The 21,025-nt window shown below is 50.2% G+C and overlaps 2 protein-coding genes across 2 annotated transcripts in view; one reads left to right on the top strand and one right to left on the bottom strand.

The window, feature by feature from the left end:
* Window positions 1-5,640: 5,640 nt before the first annotated feature.
* LHFPL7 (LHFPL tetraspan subfamily member 7) overlaps window positions 5,641-21,025 on the top strand; it is a 60,349-nt gene continuing 44,964 nt past the window's right edge. The window contains exons 1-2 of the mRNA XM_062623494.1: window positions 5,641-5,929; window positions 16,780-16,918. Coding sequence (XP_062479478.1) covers window positions 5,654-5,929; window positions 16,780-16,918 — 415 coding nt within the window. The 5' untranslated portion in view covers window positions 5,641-5,653. The remainder of the gene's footprint in view (window positions 5,930-16,779; window positions 16,919-21,025) is intronic.
* Window positions 11,476-21,025, bottom strand: part of SPATA22 (spermatogenesis associated 22) — a 63,417-nt gene continuing 53,867 nt past the window's right edge. Inside the window, exons 13-14 of the transcript XR_009965764.1 lie at window positions 13,546-13,674; window positions 11,476-11,965 (exon numbers count right to left, since the gene is read on the bottom strand). The gene's annotated coding sequence lies outside the window, so the exon portion shown is untranslated. The remainder of the gene's footprint in view (window positions 11,966-13,545; window positions 13,675-21,025) is intronic.

Here is a 21,025-nt window from a genome sequence, read left to right on the forward strand (position 1 = left end):
AGCATGACGGGATGCGGCCGCGGCCCCCGCCTCACTCAACATGGGCGCCCCGGCGTCGGGCTGCCATGGTGGATGAGGGCAGGAGGCTCGCGGGGGTCCGCGGGGGAGCGTCCATCTTTGATCAGGGCAAGGGGCGGGCTGAAGCGCGGGCAGCCAGCTTGGTTGAGGGCAAGAGGGCCTTGAGGAGGTGTTTTGGGGGCACTTGGGCACGTTCCGCTGCGAAGGGTGACAGCCAACCCTGAGGGAGGCGACAGCGGGCGGGGAGCAGTTGGGAGCAGCGTGGCAGGGCCGAGGTGCTATGCAAAGTGCCCTGGAGGCTCTGCAGTGTGAGCCCAAAAATGTCCCCTTGGGCCAGAGGGGCTGCAGCAGCGGAGGACGTGTCCTGAAATACATCCTGCCAGCCCTCACCTCTGCCTGCCTTTGTGCGGACTTTGCAGTCCCAAGGGAGGATGCATCAAGCTGTGGGTCCCTATGCAACAAGGCAGAAGCCTCCACACACACGTGGGGTGCGCGGTGGCACTGGTCAGCACATTCCTGTGGTGCCAGGAATGCGGCCGGGCTTCCTGCAGCTCTGACATCCCATCGCCAAGGGGCCGGCTATTGGTGCCGTGTGACCTGAAAACCCTGCCAGGCTGCATAGTGCAGGTCAGGATGTGGGGACACTGCACCGGGGCTGTAAAGCAGTGTCCGATAAATCAGTTCCGTCTGGGTCCCGAATGCTGCCACAAAAATCCTCTTAATTATCCTCCTGAGGCAGATCTTCTCAGCTACCAAGGATGTTGCTTACATGGGTCACTGAAGGGCCCATGTGATACAAGTGCTTTATAAAGACTGTTATTCTAAATCCTGGTTTATGATGAGGAAACTGAGGCACAACTACAGGAAGCAGCTCTCCCAAAATCACCCAGCTACACGTGGTCCGTGCAGCAAGCCATACAACCTTATGTCTTTGAAATTGCCATAAATGCCAGAGAGACAGTGGAGAGCAATGAACTCCAGCAATGGTGAGTGTGGAAGAAGCACAAACTCTTCTTCCCTGTGGGCTTTGGCACTCTGTATCAGACAGGAATTAGCTTTCCAAACACAGCCCTCAGCCTAATTCCACTTCAACCTCTTTTATGCTACGACGTTTCTGGACTTGATCCCAGCACCTTGTCCTGTGGGGCCCAATGAGCAAAACACCATGAGGGGCCCAAACCAAACCCTGCGAGTGGTGCAGGGACCGCAGGAGGCAGCTGCAGTTCTTCCTCTTACATCCCTGTGTCGGGATGGATCGATGCAGTGTCATCCCTCTGTGATGTAACCGTCCTGATGGTGGTGCTTGAGCCATGGAAAGTGATGTGATTGATAATCATTATGTAGATTCCTGCAACATCGTTCATCCAAGTGTGCCAAAGCTCTTTACACTCAGTAATTAAGATTCATAAACTGTAAATTGCATAAAAGATATATGGGGATCTTTTCAGGGCTGAGATGAAGCCAGCTCTTGGGTAGGATGCTGCAGCTGATCTACACCCTGTAGCAACTGTGGTTTCTCTTTTTGGTATTATTTTTGTTAACTATGCTCTTTGAGACATTTTGGTACCTGTGCCCAGAGGCTGGTTGGAGGATAATGAACTATTATATATGGGTTTTGCATAATGAATGGAATTATTTACTTGGCACATAACCTAAGAGGCTGGTAATGGACTAAAATATTCAAAAGGTGGGTAAATCTGAAAGAATGGGATGACTCAGGGAACACAAATTAACATCTTCTGTCAAAAGATTGCACCGAGTCCTCTACAAACACTCACAATAACTGGGAGTATAAAGAGAGCCCTGATGGAACCAGCCTGATTCTCCAGTGCACTGCATGCAGTTTTCATTTCCAGGTAGCTGTGGGTGATTGAAGGGTCTGTTTCACAGATGAAGTTTTAGGTTTCAATTTATATGTTGGGGTTGAAGCAGAATGCAATGTCTGACTGAGTCCTGCTCTGCCAGGCTGTCTTGGATGCAGTTTGTGGTAAAATTCCCATGGGAATTTGTATTCTGGACCTTCTTTCTGACCTTACATATTGATCGTTTTTCTACTGCCACGCCCTTATATTCAGCTGACAGTGCTCCTCTGTCTGAGCAGTGGCAGAAGCAGGCATGATTCCTAACAGGTTTATTTAGCTGTGCATACCTGTTTCAAGCTTGAGCAGACCCTTCCATGCTGGAAAACAAAGTCTCCTGAGGCTGCAAAGTGATATTCCTACTATCAGTAAGGGGAGGCTGTCAGAAACCTGGCCCGCTGGTAATGTGGCTTTGGGGTGGGTATATGGTAGGCATGCCCTGTCGCACTTGAGGAGGAGCAGCTTCTGTATTGTAATTAATTTCCAAACAGCAGCTCCTTTTCCAAAAAACTCACCCAACCTGTCAAGGTCCTTGGGATAATTCAATTATCTTTGCATCAGATTCTAGATAACTGATGAAACCTCCAGCTATAAGGATGTTTGGCATGAAGTACATTTCCCCCCCTTTTTGGGAACGTGCAGAAGGGTTGAAGCTCCAATCTACAGTTAAGTCACTGAGCCTTGGACCCCGGAGATCTGAATTGGAAGTATGAGTAACATCAGCTTCTGGAGGTTTTAACAGAATGAGACAGTTTAATTATCTGAGCAATCACTTGAAATATGACTTCAGGACATAGGTTGGCCAACATCAGAGAAGCTGGGGAACACCTCCCTAAATTAAAATACTCCAAGGATTAAATAAAAGCCTCCCTGCCTGGTTTTCCCTCTCCATAGCTACAAAAATAAACAAACTTTAATATTTGAAAAGATCTAAGTGGGATGCTCTTGTTTGGACAGAATTAATATAGCAGAACAAGACCATGCTGATAGCTTGGTGTCTTTGATAATGAATCACAGAGAACTGTTCTGCTCAGTTGCAGCATTTGAAACAACATAAAGGTAACAAATCATGTTACAGGCCATTGCCCCTGCTCACGTCTTTGGGATGGTCTATTAATTTATTTACAAGTATTTTCATGATGTTGGGTTTGTATCTCATTTATAGACTTCTTGCTACTTTGGGAATACTAATAATAGTAACTATATGACTAGGGGCATTAACAGCCTCAGTCTTACTCTGGAATCAATACTAATGTCCAAAGTATATAAGGGCTCAAAGATGCCTTTGTATAGAAATTTAATACAATCTTAAAAATCAGATATTCTAAACATTGCCATTAGCTTTATTAAAAATTACATAATGTAATTTCAAACACATAATTAGACACTATAGACAGACTTGCAAAATAAGCAATACAAACAGTGATCACTAAGAATCCAAGAATTAATGGTGGGGGAGAGTGGGAAAGGTGCAGCACATACATATAATGGTGCACAAGAGGATGCTGGGGAAGCTGTAAAATTGAGAAGACACAACTGATGCCATCACAGGAGGGGTGCTCCCAAACTGCAATCACAGCAGCTGCAATTACTGACTTGTATTTTTATCCTTTTATTTATTTTTTTTTTTAAATGGGAAAACAAGTGGCTGCATGCACACAGAAAATTCATTACAAGTTTGGATGTGGCTGACCTCAGTCCATTAGCTGTAATGGGAACGGGAGAGTTGGTGCTGGCTTCTCAACTGTGCTGAGGATTTCAAAGAAGGGAATTATCCCACATCCCAACCTGTAAGAAAATTAAGTGATTTTATTAAAACACTCTAATCCTTCCTTGTCTCCTTCCACTGAGCCCATGCCCGTGGAGGAAGGTTTGTTCCTCTGTGCCTGGTGACTGAGCACAAGCAAGGGGTGAAGGATTTCTGTCTGACTTGCAGTGTCAACATCTAAACCTTGAAGTCTAATACAAGAAAAAGGGGGGCGGAGGAGGGGGGAAGAAACCAAAAAGCCTCGTTCTCAACAAAGGTGCTGGTGACTGCTGCTGAGGATCTGTTGGGCAGTGAGCTCCAGCAAAAGAGCACTGAACAGGAAACAGCAAAACCCCAGTGTCTGTAGCTGCTCCCCATTCCTGCCCTGCTGCAGGCTGCTCCTCGCAGGAAGGAAGCCTTTTCTGCAGGGCTTTTGTGCCACTCTGGAATTATTCTTATCTACTGAAAAGAACCCGGGATGCTCCTACCTCCAGTCTGTCCAGCTGGTGCCGCCACTGCTATGTGGGACTCACCTCAGGTAACCTTCCTCCACTTCACAGCGTTCTTCCTAAATTCTTGGCCGTTGATGGTGTCATAAATACTTGAATGAAACCAAGTCACAAAATAAATCTAGCTTAAACGCATTTTCCGTGGTTTCCCATGTACTCTCCCCCCTTTTGTTTTTTCTAAATGTCCCAGAGCATGTGAGAAGTGATGCAGCCCAGGAGAGCAGTCGGGTGTTCTGCAAACCAGGAGAAACGGGGGGACAAAGCTGAGTGTGATTTTGTCCCTTCAAAACTTGCCTGGAAGTTACAGCACAACAAGCGCGCACACTTTTAAATGCAAGGAAAAGACACACAGAAGCTCCAGTTAAGCCCCAGCCATTAACGGCAGCATTTTAACCCCGACGTTTTGTCCGTGAATTCAGATGTAAGCGGTGGTTATTCCCACCGCAGCCCCTACCCGCCCGCAGTCTGGGCGCACACCAGGAGGGGGTGCCAGCCCCCCAGCTCTGCCGTGTTCCCGGGAAAGGCCGACTCCGAGCCAGCTTTCCCCGAGGGCTGCAATTAAAACACCCCCCCACACACCCCCCCCCACCCCAGATCCGAAGGGAAAACTGTTGTTTTTGACCAAAAGCTGCCGAAATACCTTTAACTGTTCCAGCGGTATCGGCAGTAAGTGCCTGCAACCCTCCTGAGGACAGCAGGGAAGGATAAATCTATTTTTTGATATATTTAGAAAAGGATCCGGCTTTGGTGGAGAGGGGTCTTGGGGAGACAGCAGAGCTTCTGGAGATGGAGAAATCCCCGAGGCAGAAGCATGAGATACCAATTGATGCTGCAAAGCGACCGGGAGGTTTAGCGAGAATAAAACCTGGCAGATACGTGAAGTTTCAGAATGACTGTTATAAAAATGCAGCTGCACTGGGAGGCGCAGCTTTGATACCTAAAGTAAGTCCAAACCCCCGGGCAGCCGTTCCGCCTCGCTCTCCGCTCTGCCTTTAACGCTTTAAAACCTGGGGGATTAAAGGACGTAATTAATGGTGCTCAAGAAGCAGACCCTGAGTGAGAAACCTCGCAGCGAGGGGCCGGGGTCAAGGCTCATCTCCTCGGGCCGTGTGCGCCTTCCTAACCTCGCCACGGTGACACCCGAGAAATTCCCACAACCCCGAACCCCCCACGCGTGTCCCTGTCCGGGGAAGCTTTGGCCGCGGGGCCGCAGCGTCGCATCCGCGAGCAGCGGGGTGGGAGTTAGAAACATTAACGATACCCTCTTTAGGGGCCGTTCCGCAGGTGGGAAAACAGCGGAAAAGCCCCCAAATCGTGTGCGCAGGTGAGGGGGGGCCCCGCTCCCGGGGCTCCCCCTCCACCGTCCCCGCCCGCCGCGGGTGTCGCAACCGCGCCCGGCCTCAGCCGCGCCCCGCGGGGAGGAGAACGGAGGCGGCGCGCAGGCAGCGCGCAGGGGGCGCGGGCAGCTCTGCCGGCCCCGCGCCCGGCCCCGCCGGCCGCCCCGCGCCGCGGCGGCGCCGATGCTGTCGGTGCCGGTGGCGGGCGCGGCGCGGGGCGCGGGCTCCCTGCCCCGCCGGCGCACCATGTGCAGCGGCGTCGGCTGCTTCTGGGCGCTGCTCTCTGCCGGCCTCCTGGCTGCCTGCGCCGCCGCCTTCCTCTCCCCGGCCTGGCTCCTGCCGCCCGGCCGCGCCGCCGCCGGCTTTGGCTTGCTCTGGCGCTGCACCGGGCCGCCCCGCAGCTGTCACGGCTCCACCGGCCCCGGCGGCTTCGGAGACATCCCCTCGGGCTCCTGGCAGGTGAGCGCCTCCGCACCGCGGCGTCCCCTTCCCGGCGTCCTCTCGACATCTCCCACCCTCCCTCCCATTGCCCCTCACCTCATCACCTCCCCGGCATCCCCCCTGCCTGCCTTGGGCTCCCTGCTGTCACTCCATCACCTCCTGGTAGTCCCTCCGATCTGCTCCGGGCTCTCTGGCACCCCATCTCTCTGTCATCCTTCCCGCATCTTCCCTGACCTGCCCCAGGCTCTCCAGTCTCTCTGTCCGCACTTCCCGAAGTCTCCCTGTCATCACCTCAGCATCCGCTGTTCTAGGTAGGCTCCCCAGCATCCCCTCATTCTGTCCCTCAGACCTGCTCCAGCATCCCTGAGCTGCCCTGACCATCTTGAGCATCCTGTGCATCCCTCATGCTGCCCCTGAGCATCCCTTTCATCCCTCATTCTGCCTCCAAGCATCCCTTTCATCCCCTGCATCCCCTCCAGATCCCCTGAGCATCCCCTCAGCATGCCTCGGCTATCTTGTGGTCCCTGTGAGGCCACATCTCTCTTCAGGATGCTTGGCCATGCTTGGGGTGCTGCATGGAAACCTCCCGGGCACCTTTGCACTGATGTGGTGACCAGTGCAGCCCAAGTGTGGCTGTGGTCCACCTCCAGCCATGACCCTGCAGGTCTGACCCAGCCATCCTGCCCTGCTGGGGCCTCAAATCCCTATGACCTGAGTGTATGTTCGGGAGGGAGTCAGGAGGAAAGCAGGAGAGGTTTGATGCTCCCAGGTGTGGCAGCGAGCGTCATTCTGTGGCTGGGTGGCAGGAAGGAGTGAGGATGTGGCTGAAACTGCTGCCTCTGGGACATGTGGATCCAGAAATGGAGCCTGGACATGGGGCATTCTGGCTGTTCCCCTGCCCTGCCTGGGTCATGCCCTTTAGAGGTTTGGGGAGGGAGGAGGCCAAGGCCTCCCTGGCCCTGTGGAGCCTGGGGTTGCTGTGGTGTCCTGACGTGACAAAGAGCTGCCTGTCCCCGCTGGGTGTGCACAGGGACCACACAAAGTCCAGCCCAGCATCCCACAGCCCATGTGCCCCTGCCTTTCCTCCTCCCATCTCCTTTCCTTTTAGTCTTGGCTTCTTACCCTGAGGTTGTGTGAGTGTGATTTCACTGTCACTGCACAAAAGACATGAGCTTGACTTTATCTGGGTTGCTACATTGCAGAAACCCCCAAGCAAGGGCTAAGTCCCCGAGAGGTCGTTGCTGTGCCTGGCACAGTGGTGTCAGGAGTCAGGAGTTGAATTTCTCTGCCTGCCGTGGAGCTGCGCTGTTATCTCTTCTCAGGACTCAGGACACCACGTCTGCATGTGATTGCTTACATCCCGTTATGGTCCTTAAAATTGTCATTAAAGACAAATATTGTGAATTGCAAAGAACTGGCTGCACACAATCCTTCCTGTTTATATAAAAACGTGCACAAGTGCTGTCGTTTCCGTAAGCTGGCCTTTGTTCAGATGTTTTTGCAAATGTAATGCAGCTAAACACTTCCAAGTAATAACAAACTTTAAAGATAAGAATGAAGCTCAGCAGTGACTCATTTGAACAAGCTTCAGCTACACACAGCCTCAGCCAGCCAATAGCCTCTGAAAACACTTCAGATCCAGAACAGTGTGAAGCAGAGCCTCTGAGCTCCCGAGCTTGGGCTGTTGTAGGGATGAATATTATGGTGCCAGCTGGAGTTTACAGGGGATTTTGGTGACACATCCTCATCACCTTTATTAATGCCACCTAAATAATTAATGAACACCAAACAGCACAGTCTCCTTCAGGAGAAAGCACTCCCTGACCAGCTTTCTGCCATGATGAGGATGAGAAGACCTCTTGTGATGGTTATTTGATGGGCTGGGATATAATAAAACAGCCCTGACAGCTTTACTAAGGCAGGCAGCAGCTTTTGCTTTCCTGCATGAGCAGCCCTCAGAACCTGCACACCTCAGTGCTCTGGGCAGGCGGAGCTGAGTGCTGTGAGCCCTGTCCACAAGTTCAAGCAAGAGATAGTCCTTTTTGGAGAGATGGGGAAATTGTGGCTCTTTTTTCTCGCTTACAGAACTTGTGACATTTCCAGTCTTTCAAGCAATCTTGGGGGTAGCTCCTTCTTTAAGTGAAAGCCAAGAGCCTAATGTGAACAGGAATCTAGGAGCTTTCGGAAACAGCCACCAGCTTTTTGCTAGAGAAGCGGAGGCTAGTGAGGAGGGAATGAAGCTGTGGTTGGAGGAGGGCAAAGGAAGTAAAAGCCGACATGAGCTCAGGAGCTCTTCAGGCTTGAAACTGGTAGCACATCTGGGGGTATGCTGACAGCATACCTGGGGAATATGTCCACCTGCAGCACACAGGGAAGGGGTAGGAGCAGCCAGCAGACAGGATGTCGATTCCCAGGGAACCCTTTTCTTTTTGTTTCCTGCAAACGTGCCTGTTTACCGTGTTTTCAGTGTTTCCCTGTTCAAATGCACTGAAGGAGTGGGGGAGCATTCAGTCCTGCAAATGATCATTAATGCCAATTGTGTGTTTGCACTTGGGGGATTATGTTAATCATGCTACAAATGATGCTCTGAGTCATGTCTAGAGGTTAATTAACATGCCTTTCTTCTCTTAAGAGGGCCTTCATGTCTGCTTAGAGTTGCTGGCTTTTTTCTGCTTCCTTTCATAATTACTTTGCAGCTCTCTAATATCATGGGTACCTTTAATTTAACCCTGCCAGTGCTCAGGCTGCTGAGGCTTTGCACCGTGCTCAGCATCATGATGGTTATTTGATGGAGTGGAATACAATAAGATATCCCTGACATCTGGAGATGTTGTAGCCGGGCTGAGACCTTGCAAGGAGTGGAGGAAAACTGGAGAGGGTCTGGCTGGAGCCATGTGAGAAGAGAGGATGGTGGTGGTGATATTGCCCAGAGGCCACAGCCAATTTGTTAACAAAGCTTTTACACTGACAATTAATGGGAATGGAGGATCCATTGTGGGAGGACTTGGAGCTGAGAGGGCTGGAGGGGGGCATTCTGAGGGGTGCAGGCGCTGCAAGGAGAAGAGATGGCTCTTGGGAGGCCAACTGATAGAGCTGGGTAAAACAGGTGAGCTTTTGAACTCTGAGATGCTTCACTGCATCTCGCTACTTCTCTATTTTTGGTGCTAGATCGCTGTGTGCGTGCAAAATAGTGCTTTATCCTGAGCTAATTTATTTTTGCTTTCAGTGGGAGCATTTGGCTCATGGGTTCCTGTCTCAGTGCTGCACTTCGGAAGCTAGTGCTGCTTCATTTCAAATTTCTATTTTTATTTTTCCAGATAGTCTCCAATTATTTTCAGGCTTTGCCAAGCATATAATCTAAAATAACAAAGAAGCTGATCCGCCCATGATGTTCAGGATCAAACCACATGGACCGTTTGCCTATGAAGCCAGCAATGCCCTGCTGGAGCAGAGCACAAAATAATCCATTCAGGACATGGGGGAAGGCTTTGCATGGCTCCAGGAATTCCCTGAGTGGGTCTTTCCTGGGTTTTTGTCCATAGCAGGACTTGACAACATTGAGCAAAGCTTAATGAAAGTGGACAGTAAACCTGCTTACCCTGCTGAAAGGTTTCATAAACCTCCATTGATGGCTTCTCACCGTGTCAGTTCAGTGCTGGGTTCCTGACATAATCTGAGGTTTGCCCAGTGGGGACAGGTTTGTGGAGCTATGCAGCAGCCTTGTTGCCAGTGAAAAGCACACGGGGTGCTCCTGGAGATGGGAAGATATTTGGAAAATCCATAATTTCTAGCATAGGCTCTGGCACAAGGGAGAGCTGAGTATTTTGTGAGTGCAATGTCACTTAAGCAGGGAGCCATGTGTGAGACTGGCTCTTGGGCAGTCTGCTCTATCTCTGGGGGCCGTGTATCAGGCCAGCATGTTAATTTAGGATTATCAGGAAATCAACTTTTAGCTCCTCATCCTAAGAACTTCTCAAGAGAGCAGATCCTTCACAGCTTACTCTGTATACCAGAGAGTTTGATTTTTAGTTGCACTTATACAGCCTTTGCAAGAGGTGTAAGTGCTCAGCAGTTCCTTGAAATCACCATCTTCTTTAGGCATATTACCTTGCAGTAGACTAGCTCCCTTCGCTAGCCACCCAGAGGTTTTTGACCTACATTAACAGAACAGAAAATACCTGGTGTTGGGGAAACCTCTTCATTCCTGGGCTCTGTCCCATGCTTCAGTGCCCGCACAGCAAACCGTGATCAGGACTCGCTGACCACTGAACTGGTCACCATTAAGCTGGGCTGAAATGGGTGCTGATGCAGGACCAGCTTATGGGTGGGCCATAGAAGATCAAGTTGATTGAAAATACAGACTGCTCTCAGCATTAATTCTATCAACTCTCTTCTCAAGGGGAGATGGAAGCTGCTTTGCTTAAACAAAGGTGTGGGGAGGAGGGTATCAGCCACAGTGTTGCTGCTTGACAGCTGCAGGGCCAGGGGCTGGGCAGCAGCCAGGGCTTAGCTGTGTCCGCTCATGACAGTGATGACCAGTTCATGCTGGGTCACCTGCCCACAAACATGCTTAACAAACAGTGAGTCCTGAACCCTGCTTCTTGGGAAAGGCCTTGCATTTCCCCTTTGTGGGGCTCAGAGTCTGGCACAGGGTGGCAAGGACATGACAGGGACATTTTGATGGTGGGACATTCCCTCCATCCTCCTGAGACTGCAAATCCCACTCCCGTTGGGCTCCTCTCCACTGGCTTTGTAAGGAAAAGCCAGATGGGAGAATTTTGTGACCTGTGGGGTGATCCCCAGCAAAAGACAATGAGCCCAGCTTTGCTGCCAGCACTGGAAAGGGCTTATCCCAAGGAAGAATAATAACAGAGTGCTGGTAAGAAGGTCTGATCTGGTACCCAGCAACAGCGACAGCACACTGCTTGCTGCCTAATTAAAATTTCATTAAGTTGGTTCGAATCCCTTGATGGAGGTCACAGGCACACCATTGATGTGCTAATGTCTTACTTTTTCCCTTTCTTTTCCTCTTTCACCACTATCCATCATCCTCTTAGATAAAGCAGTACCCATTAGGAACTGCTTTCCAGTGTCCCCAGATGCAGCAGCACTGGAAGAAAGCCATAATTAATCAAACATATTATCTGTCTCTTATATTCTTCCTAATTAAAAAAGACCCCCCCTTCTTTTTTTTCCTTGAATCATTTTGGGCATTAACCCCTCTGGTGTTTGTGTTGAATGCCCTGGTTAGCTTGGAAGTGGGCAAGTTACCTGGAAGGTCAGTACTGCCTGAACTGAGACCTGTAGGGGGTTTTGCTGAATTTTGTGTGCGAGCAGCTAAATCTGGGCTGGGGAGAGGTACCTTCCTGTGTGTGCTGTGGTGCTGGCAGGTACCCATCAACCAGATCCTTCATTTGAAGGGGAGGAAATGAGGACGGGAGCCACCTCCCCAGCAGCATCATGCCTGCGGCTCCACATTACTGCTGGGCTGGTTTGGGGAGGTTGGATGCATTCCCTCTGGATGACTCTGAGCATTTCCCAGTGCTGTTGGGCAGGGGACAGTGTGTGCTTGGGAGCAGGATGGAGAAGGAAGATCAAATAGGAAGGAGAAAGCTCTCAGATGGCACTGAAAGGAAGGTAATTGCTGAGGAGGAGAAGAAGAGGACGTGTGGGATCCTCTTCCTGGCCGTCGCTTTAATGCTGACCAGATGGTGGATGTTTGTTTCTGTGACTTGTGTGTGGGAAATATGAACAAGCTGTGAGGCTCGATCCACCCACCCCTGTGCACACAGCATCTCCTGCAGAGGCAGGTGCCTTGCTTGTGTCCAGGTGGATATTCCTGGGTTTTACCCACCTTTGTCCAAGGAGAAGGCACTACTGTTCTGGGTGCAGGGCAGTCTCATCCAGCGTCAAACTTACCAGAAGGCATGGGAGGAGCGAAGGACCTCACAGCCACGTGGTGTTGATACCAGCAACTTGCAGGGGAGCTCAGAGACCTTGCTGGGTGCTGGCGTGGATGGAAGGCAGTTTTGCTGCTCCAGTGCTGCTGCTGCCCTGCAGATAGATACCAGTCTGAGTATTTGCACTGATCCTTTTCATCCCTCTTTATTTGCCCTCCAACAGGCAGTGGTGACAGCTTCTCCTCTACCAGCAGCCATGCAGCAGAGCCAGACTCAGCTGCCAACATCTGCATCTGCTTCCCAGCATCAATCCCCGATGTGGCCTCCTGGGTCCTTGCCAGCACTGCTGCAAACCCCAAAGCCCAGGTCCCCACTCAGCACCCAAATCCAGCACCAATTTCTTTTTCATCAATGTTAAAACCCCTGCTTTCCATTCTGTTTCTGCCTTTCCAGGTACAGCACCATCCAGTTTAACCCCCAAACATATTCCCTAATGAATGTTTAACCACACAGAGCTCTGATGAGAAGGGACCGCACGTAAAAAAAAAAATAATAATTTGATTACTTTTGCACCCTCTTCTCTTAGAGTTGATTTTACAGCCAGTTTTTTCCCCTGTTTAGTCAGGGTTTCTCAGACTTTTTCTGCCTCAACAGATAGTCCAGAAAGCCAAACACGCTACGACTTTCACTCTTTTTTATTTTTACTTAGCCCAGGGCTTTATTTCCTAATGATTTAGGCTATTTACTTTCTGCCCCCATTTGCAAAGATGCTTAAGCACTTGAGCGGGGCTGAAACACACAAGCAGTCTGTAACCTTGCCCTCAACCTAATGCTCTGTGTACCATGGTGCCCATCCAGGATGGCAGTGATGGCAGGAGCTTTGCCAACTTGGTTTATCTCTCCTGAGCCAAACACCAGGTACCATTTCTCAGCTCTAACTCACTGGACCAGACAGTTTTTTCTCCCTTTGCCCTTTTCACTTTAAATTGCAAAGACCATGGCTGCTGGCTTCAAAAGATGGGTTAACTTTTAAAAACTTCTTATTATGGATATTAAGTTATTCTTCCCAGGATGATCATTGTGTGACATTTTAATTTGGAGCGGTTTTTTTTTGGTGGATGAAACAGCATCCTCAGCAGATTTATTGCTTAGTGAATGGCATAGTCATGGCATGTGTCAGACCTGTAAAATATTAAAATAACAGGGGATTGTTGTTAATCAGTATTTATCACACCACATAAAGGCACATTTACAGTCCCACCAGGGGACTATTAATTTGTTTGGGGATAAACAATTAATCTCCCTGGGAGTGGGAGCAGAAAATCTGACAGGGTTTTACATCTTTTCCCACTGTGGCAGAGGTAGGATAGCTCACAGGCCAGGGCTGCTGGGCTCCCCAGGGATCTCCCGTGGTGCAGACAATGGTCTGCAATGCCTGGGGAGAAGCAGCCCACCAAGCAGCAAGGTCCTGCTTCTCCCTGGCTGGTTTTCCCCTGTAAGCTGTTCTCTCTTTTGTGATGAATGGGCTTTTTCCTTCCCCTGCCTGAGCTGGGCCCTCACAGATGGCCTTGATGCATCCCGTTTGTTTCCCTCCCTGTCTATTTTTGGGTTTCAGCCTTTGCATCCTGTTTCCTGCATCCTTTCTGCTCAAGATGCAACAGGCACAAACAGGGAGGAGAGAAGGAGGTGCTGCACAGTTGGAAGGGGAGGGTTTTAGCTGCTACTGTTGGGTACCTTTGCTCCATGGACTTCTTCAAACTTAAGCCTTATTATTTTTCTTCAGAAGCAGCTGTTTGATCTGCAGGTATGACTCCAGTACAGGGCAGGAGCACTTGCGACAATTCCCAGGCAAGGAATTTGAACCTGGAAGGGTTACAACAAAACCAAAAAATTCCGGTTTACAAGAGTATATCCAGTGTTTTGGCCAGGTAATGCCAATGCATTAGGGAAAGAAGTTCACACCCACTTCAGCATCAATAGCTATGGTGAACCAGCATAATGTAGGAGCCAGACTTAAGACCACCAGCTTACAGCAGGGTCACTTACAGTCTCTCCTGAAGTGCCCTGTGCCTTTCCCTATTGCCACCTATTCTGGGGCAGCTGCACCACTGCCATCCCTTGTGTCCCACAGCAAAACTCCTCAGCTGCATTACCCCTTCTGCCCCCCAGAGCTGCTTGGTGGCTGTTCTGTGGCTCAGCTTTCCTGGCCCACATGGGAGAAAACAAACCTCACTGTTTACCTACACCTCTTGCCCACAGGAATTTTAACACATTTATTCACAATGAGAACTTAGTTCCCTTTGCCATGGCCTGGTTGGATTTGGTCTTTTTTTGGCCAGCACTGTGCACATCAGGGTGCTGTTGGTCCCGGGACCCCGCAGTCTTGCTGCTGCTTCTAGGAACACTGATGGCAGAACCTGAACCATACCCAGCTCATCTTTCAGTGGCACACACACCTGCACACATCCTGTTTGCACTTTTTTTTGGCACTATGTCCTCAAAAACATCTTTGCACCTTTCTGTGGGGGTTAGTAGCTCATAGGTTGTTTCCAACAAGAGCTGTGAGTTTTTAGGGGATTTGCACTACCATAATTAAGAAGAACATGGATCATTAAAAATAATGTGCTTCACACAAGAGAGGAACAAGCCTGCTTCACAAGACCCCTTTCTGCTGAAAAATTCATTGCACTAAATAATTAATGGGCCTCGTGAAGGAGGATGGTTTAGCAGGTTGCTGGGTGGAATTCAGATACTGGGCAGAGTAATCCTTTTATGAGTCCATGTTTCCTTGCTGCTTCCCTGGGAGCAGTGAGGATCAGCTGCTCTCTCCATGGGACCTCAAACTAGGAGGGTACCTGTGTAATAGGGTCACCCATCCCACCCCAATCCCTGTGGATCCCTCCTGGAATACAGATGGGGAAAGGGGCTGGTCCCTGCTGGGGTGTCCCAATCTGTTCTGCCCTGGAGCAGCACTTCCCTCTTTAGGTCTCAATGGCTTGGAAAGCCCCAGGGAGGAGCAGATAGACCTGCTGCCACAGCCTCTCCTTTTCTCCCAGTAGCTGTTTGCACTGTTGTGCCTTTTACATTACATGTCAGGAATTAATTTATTGCTGGGACAGTATTTTCCTTGCGTGTGCAGTGTATAAATAGGCTATAAATAAGATGCTGATTTCTAATCACTGTACAGCACTGGTGGAAGCACTCACACTGGCCTGTCAGGGTGGTGCCTGTGCTTCCCTGGCCTGTTACTTGCCAGCGCTAGTGTGTCCCATTTTGGAGCAGTGGCAGCTCCCAGGCAGGACCCTGCAGCTGGTGGTTCTGCCACAGCACCAGCAAGTACAGCTGCTAAAACCACCTCAGCAATAAATGAAGCAGGAAGATGTAGGGCAGTGCTAGACCTCTGGAGCAGCACTGCTAGTGCTGGAGGGATTTTTTAGCTGGTTGGATTCCATCACAGGGTAAACCCAATTCCTCTGCCCCCTGAGCCTGCCTGTGTTTCCTCAGCATAACTTAGATTTAGCAGACTATTTATGTCTCTGGTGGTGGTGGTGGGGACATAAATGGAAACATGTATTGGGTTTGTTCCTATAGTAAACCAAAAACTCAAATATAGGGGAAAACTAAGAAAGGAAAATTGAGCATTTCTACCCAGAATGTCTCAGCAGAGCCAGAGGGCTGGACAAGGGCAGGTGGAAGAGGGACCTGAGCTCCTTAGGGCAGCTCCTGCACAGGTTATGAAAATGAGGCTCGTTAGAAAGATGGGGATGAGACCTGTCTTAACAGCTGTGCTGCCTTAGGGAGCCATGAGGTGGATGTTACTGCAGAGTGACTCACCAAAGCCAGAAGTGTTTCATGGAATTTGCTATGAAACGCCAGGTCTTGATGTGGCTGCCACAATGCTGGGACTGAGGTGCCCTTGTGCTGTTTGAACGCTGCCATGAACTGGGTAATGGAGGAAGAGGCACACATCCCCTCACTGCCCTGGCTCACACTGTGCCCTGGCTGGGCTGGCATGTGTCACTGCTGGTGTAGGGCCCTTCCTGCTGCCAGTGCCATCCCATTAGAAGTGTAACCTGCAAGGGGGACAGAAACAGTGACAGTGCAGCAATTGGGTGCCCATACCAAAATATGAGTTGTTTTGCTATAAATTAGTGCTTTTCCCAGTTTTAGGTGCTGATGCAGTTTGCATCTTAAAGCCAGAATATTAAATAGCAAAATTGCTTCTACCCCGGCCAGGTGATGGCAAGGAGACAGGCTGCAAGTTGTGCTGGCCTCCCTTTTTACTGCCCCTTCGTTCTGCCCCCAGGGGAAAACTGCCTGCCAGGTACTCCCCTAGCCTCCAGTGCCTCAAAGCTTCATCACACAGAGTGAGCTGGGTTTGAATAACAGTACCGAATGACCCAGTTTTGTTGCCAAAGAAGCTAAATCAAAGCCATGGCTGCTGCAGGGCAGGGCTGGTGGGTCTGCTGAAGGTGGGTGGGCTGGGCCATGGGGTGGAAGCAGCCTGCTGTGTCAGCAGAGTCTGGCTGCAATGAAATCTTTGCAGAGGTTCCCCACTGTGGAGCATCACTGGCAAAGCACCCTCTAATTGCCAGGCTTGCAGGAGCAGGCGCTGGCACAAGACAAGTTTCAGCTCTCAGTGGAGGCACTGACATGCGTTGCAGGCATCTAATGGCACTTGTATTAGTGACATAGCCCTTCATGCATGTAATACATTTGCTATTATCACCATAGCCCAAAGAGTAATAACCCCTGGGACCATGTGAACCATGGGCTCAAGACTTGATAGTGAATTTAAGCAACAGAAGAAGGTGTAAGCATTAAGAAGGTGTAAGCAACAGGAGAAAGCAGGAGAAGCTGCCAGTGATGGGGCTCCACTTCTCACTTGAAGAGGGGAATTCGTGGGGTGGTGTCACTGGGCTGGTTGGTGGGGGATCACCTTGCTGACAGCCCTCCATATCCTTCCAGACAAGTGCCGTGCTGTGTGCAGGTGGCTGTGCCCTGCTGGCCCTCAGCTCACTGCTGGCCATCGTCGCTGTCCTGCTGCCTGGTGGAGCCTGTGAGAAGAGAGTCTGCACCCTAGCTGGCTACATGCAGACAGCAGCAGGCAAGTGATGGGGACTTTGCTCTGTGGGGTGGAAAAGTGGGGTTTCCTCAGGATGCTGCCTGGCCATTCACAGCATTGTGTATCTTAGCAGCAAGAGGAGCTTGCAAACTCTAACCAACAGTGGCAGAAAAGTGAGTGGCCCTTCACTTTGCAATTGCCACCTGCATCCATCCTTATAGAATCTACTGAAAATGACTTTGTTGATGCTAATGCAGATGGGAGAAGGCAGGCAGCTGGGGCAGGTCCATCCTTGTGCTGTGGAAGGACAAATCCCAAATGAGACTTGTCTCCCCACCCAGCTGCATCTCTGGGACCTGAAAGTGTTGGACCAAACCACCCCAATTGGACATAAGCCATGACAGGAGATTAAACCGCCCATCATGCCTGTGCCTGATAATAAACTCCTTTACTTGGAGAAATCCTCAGGGCCAGCCAGGCTTCCTTATCTGCTCAGCAGCATTCAAGCTGCTTTTGAGGGCAATCCTGTTACATGTTTTCCTCACCAGGGCTCATCAAGCAGGAGCTGATTTGGGAACAGATGGAGAGGCCTGGCCTGTTAGCCAGCTCAGCCAGGCTGTGGGTCCATAGAGGCAGCTGCTCCTGCCTGTACCCAGTTACTACTGACCTGTGCGTCATTTAGAGGACACAATTTGGAGATTCCCATCACCTCTCTGTGCTGGCTGGTGGCTGCAGGGCAGAGGAGCCCCATGCCAGGAGGTCTCAGCCCAAGCATGGGGATGGTGTGGGTCACTGAGGCGTGGCTCAGGGTGGCCTCCTGTGCAGAGGGTAAGTGGGACAGCAAGGGGTCTGCATTACCTTTGCCTGGGGGGTGGCACATCCCTGCTGTGTCTGGCTCTGGAACAAGAGACAAGCAAGGGATTAGGAAATGTCCCTGGAAAGGAAACTGACTGTGGCAGATAAATACAGATGAGGCTCTCTGAGGCGTTTGGGTAATATTGAACAGGCTGTAAATAAACTGTAGGCTCTGAGCGTTACTGACAAATTAAAATTTACTGGGTATGTTCAAGCAAGCTAATGGGTGGCTTCAAACCCTGGCAGTGCCTCGCTAAGCATTTTGTATTGTGCTTTTTAATTTTGGTTCACTGTGGATTAATTCTTATTCAGAGCCAGGCAGCCCTGAGTCAACAGAATTAAATGGCTTAATGTATTTGGATTCAGAAATGCTGCCCACCCACCCCCCTACCTCCCCCAGTTTCTCTCCCTGTTCCTCTCATCTTCATTTAAAATCAGCTGCAGCCAGGTGACAGCGAGATAAACTCCTCCCCCAAAATCACACTATCTAATAGAAAAAAGCAGTGATTTTTAGGGTAGATGAATTTATATGGGAAAGAAGGAAAGCAGAGCAAGCCCATGAGATTTGGTAAAGCACCTTTCTGATGGAAGGGGCAGCTCTGCCAGGGGAACCCCTACAAAATCACCACAAGATGCCAGTGGAGCAGTGGGAGGGGGCTGTGTTTCTCCTCTGTGTTTCCCTGAAGCACCGCTCATCCCACAGGCACCTTCCCTCTGCTTGCCATGGTATTTCCCCCCTGAAATCCAGACTTTGCTCCCATTTTCCCATCCCATAAAAGAAACCTCAAGATGCTTTGCAGAGAACCATAGGCATGAATAAAGAAGCTTAACACTATAAAACATTGAGTCTAATTTCCTAATAAAAGAGCCAGGTGCATGAAACATGCCATAAAGTACATGAGTGGAGGCACTGGGAGAGCCAGAACCAGTCCCCATAGTCTCTGTGCTGTATCAGACAGGCACCCTGAGCCACACTCACATAAATCCAGGTGCAAAGGCCAAGCTGAACCAAACAAGAATCAATCCTGAGACCAGCCCCACAGCAAGGGCCCAAACTATGCCTTTAACACTTTACTGCTGTGTTTTGAGATCCAAGTTGCTCCTTTTCTAGCCCCGGAAGGAAAGAAGATAAAAACCTTACACAGATAGCGAAGAGCATTAATTGCAGACACAGACATGCCATCAGGGTTCAGAGCTGGGCTAATTGCCACCATATGCTGAACATATGATTCCTGATGCCTGGCATCCACCCCTTAGAAAAAAAAACCAACCACCATAGCCACATAAATGACAAGAGGATGATCCCAAATGAAGGATAAATGAACAGCAGAGCAACATGGAGAGGGGGAAAGGAGAAAAGACAGAACATTTGCTCAGCTCTCACACCCTAAAGGCAAAGTCAGAGCTGCCCGAGAGATTAGAGCTCACTCCCCAAGTGTGATGCCAGCTCACTAAAATTACATTTCTACTATGATACCTCCTCCCAAACCTGCTCAGCAGCACCTCTGAAGAGGCTTAGGAAGCCAAGCTGGCCCCATTTATGTGTGGGTTAGGGGTGGGGAGGGCAGCCCCAACCTCCAGCTGTGGCCTATTGCTGCTGATGGAGGTGGGCCCTGGGGCTAACGCCAGGCACTGGGAGTGCAAAGGGAGGTAGAGCTGGTATCTTGCTACAGTTAGTTTTCAGAAAAAGCCTGTTTGCTGGCATTTTAAAATTAGGAGTTGTATCCAGGGAGAAATGTTTCCTGCTGTAAGGAAAAGGCAGGGGATGTTCTCCAGGGCTGGCTGTGCTTGTACAACCTCTCTGGTGGCTTCTGGGTGCTGTGCCAGGGGACCTGCAGTTTATAGCTGGACATTACAGTTTCTCTCTGCAAAGCTCTCAGACCAGTTTTCAAGTAACTGCCAGTGGCAAAGCTGCTGGCAGGAACACGGTGCCATCACAGTGTCCCAGGCACTGGCTTCACCCAAAGGCAACTGTTGGTGATGCCCTGGGTTGCCCCAAGGCTCCACTCTGAGCTACGGCAGGCCACACAGGCCCCAGTAGTGTCACTGCATTAGGAGTGTCCCGAAGGCTGCAGGGTGCTAAGAGCCAAAGCAGCCTTTGCTGAGTTTCCAGCATGGACCGTTTCTGTTCCTGGCTCAGGAGCATCTGCGCTCCCGTGGGAATGGCCTTTCCAGGGGAATGAGGCTTGCTGCTGGTGGAAACTGAGATTGCAACTGAGGCTGAGTAAACCTCATCGAACAGCAAATCTGGGCAGCTTTCTGCTTTTGGGGCTTGTGGGACTAAGGGAAGGATTACAGGTCTGCTGTTGGATTAAGCTACTGGCACTAAAGAGGACTGCATCTGCTGCTTAGAAAAAGTACCAAGTCTTCCCAGGCCAGCAGCAGGGGCTAGAAGCCTCACTCCACAACAACTTTAGCTACCCTAAGGCCTCAATAAAAACCAGGATTGTGTTGCTTTTCAGGAGCTTTTCACCATGAGCTTTTCAGAAAAAGGGCTCTTGCTTTGCTGGTGAGTGGTGGCTGATCCATCAGTGGTCAGTAACTGGATGCACCCAAAGCTGCCCCAAAGCTGCTGATCCTTTCCCTGGGCTCTGAGACATGCCTGTGAAGTGGCCTGACAGGAGGAGGCTGCAGAGCTTTGCATCTTGTTGAGGGCACAGGCACAGTCAAGCACAAGGGGAGCCTTAGGGGAGAGTTTTACATTTGCCCCGCGCTGCTCTCTGTCTAATCCTACCGCCATCAATTCACTGCACAAGACAAAAGCAGGCTGAGGGCAAATGACCCTGACCTGCCCATGCCTTTCTCAGGCTCTTTTGGTTTCAAAGAGTAATTTCCCAGCATTGCTACGACAGAATCAGAACAGTCATGAGACTCCAGCAAGACAGGCAGAAACTCCCAGTTACTCCCCTTACTTAGCTGCACTTTAATCCCAAATGTCATGGTAGTCCCAAGCGCTTCTTCCTGCAAAATGTGATTGCATTCTGCAGCCAAGATCCCTCTTGCTGGCAGAAGCATGGTGGCATTACAGAGATAGTCTCAGCTTTTGGTTAGTTAAGAAGCAAAGCAAAATGCAGGAGACATTGTGCTTGCTGAAGTAGCTGGTGATTCTCAATCATCAGGTAAGAACACATCAAGAGAACTGTCAATTTTCAGATCAGTGTGAATCTTTTAAACACACTGTGTTCCAAGGACTGAAAAGCAACCTAGATTAAAATGGAATGTGCTGTTCCCAACGGAGTGCTGCAGGATGGGTGGGAGGTTTGCCCCAGCTTTGGGATGCAGTCATGTGCTGCA

The sequence above is a fragment of the Pezoporus occidentalis genome, unplaced genomic scaffold (assembly GCF_034315485.1).
Source record: "Pezoporus occidentalis ecotype Australia unplaced genomic scaffold, CSIRO_AGI_Poc_V1 ctg253, whole genome shotgun sequence".
Taxonomy (NCBI): Eukaryota; Metazoa; Chordata; class Aves; order Psittaciformes; family Psittacidae; genus Pezoporus; species Pezoporus occidentalis.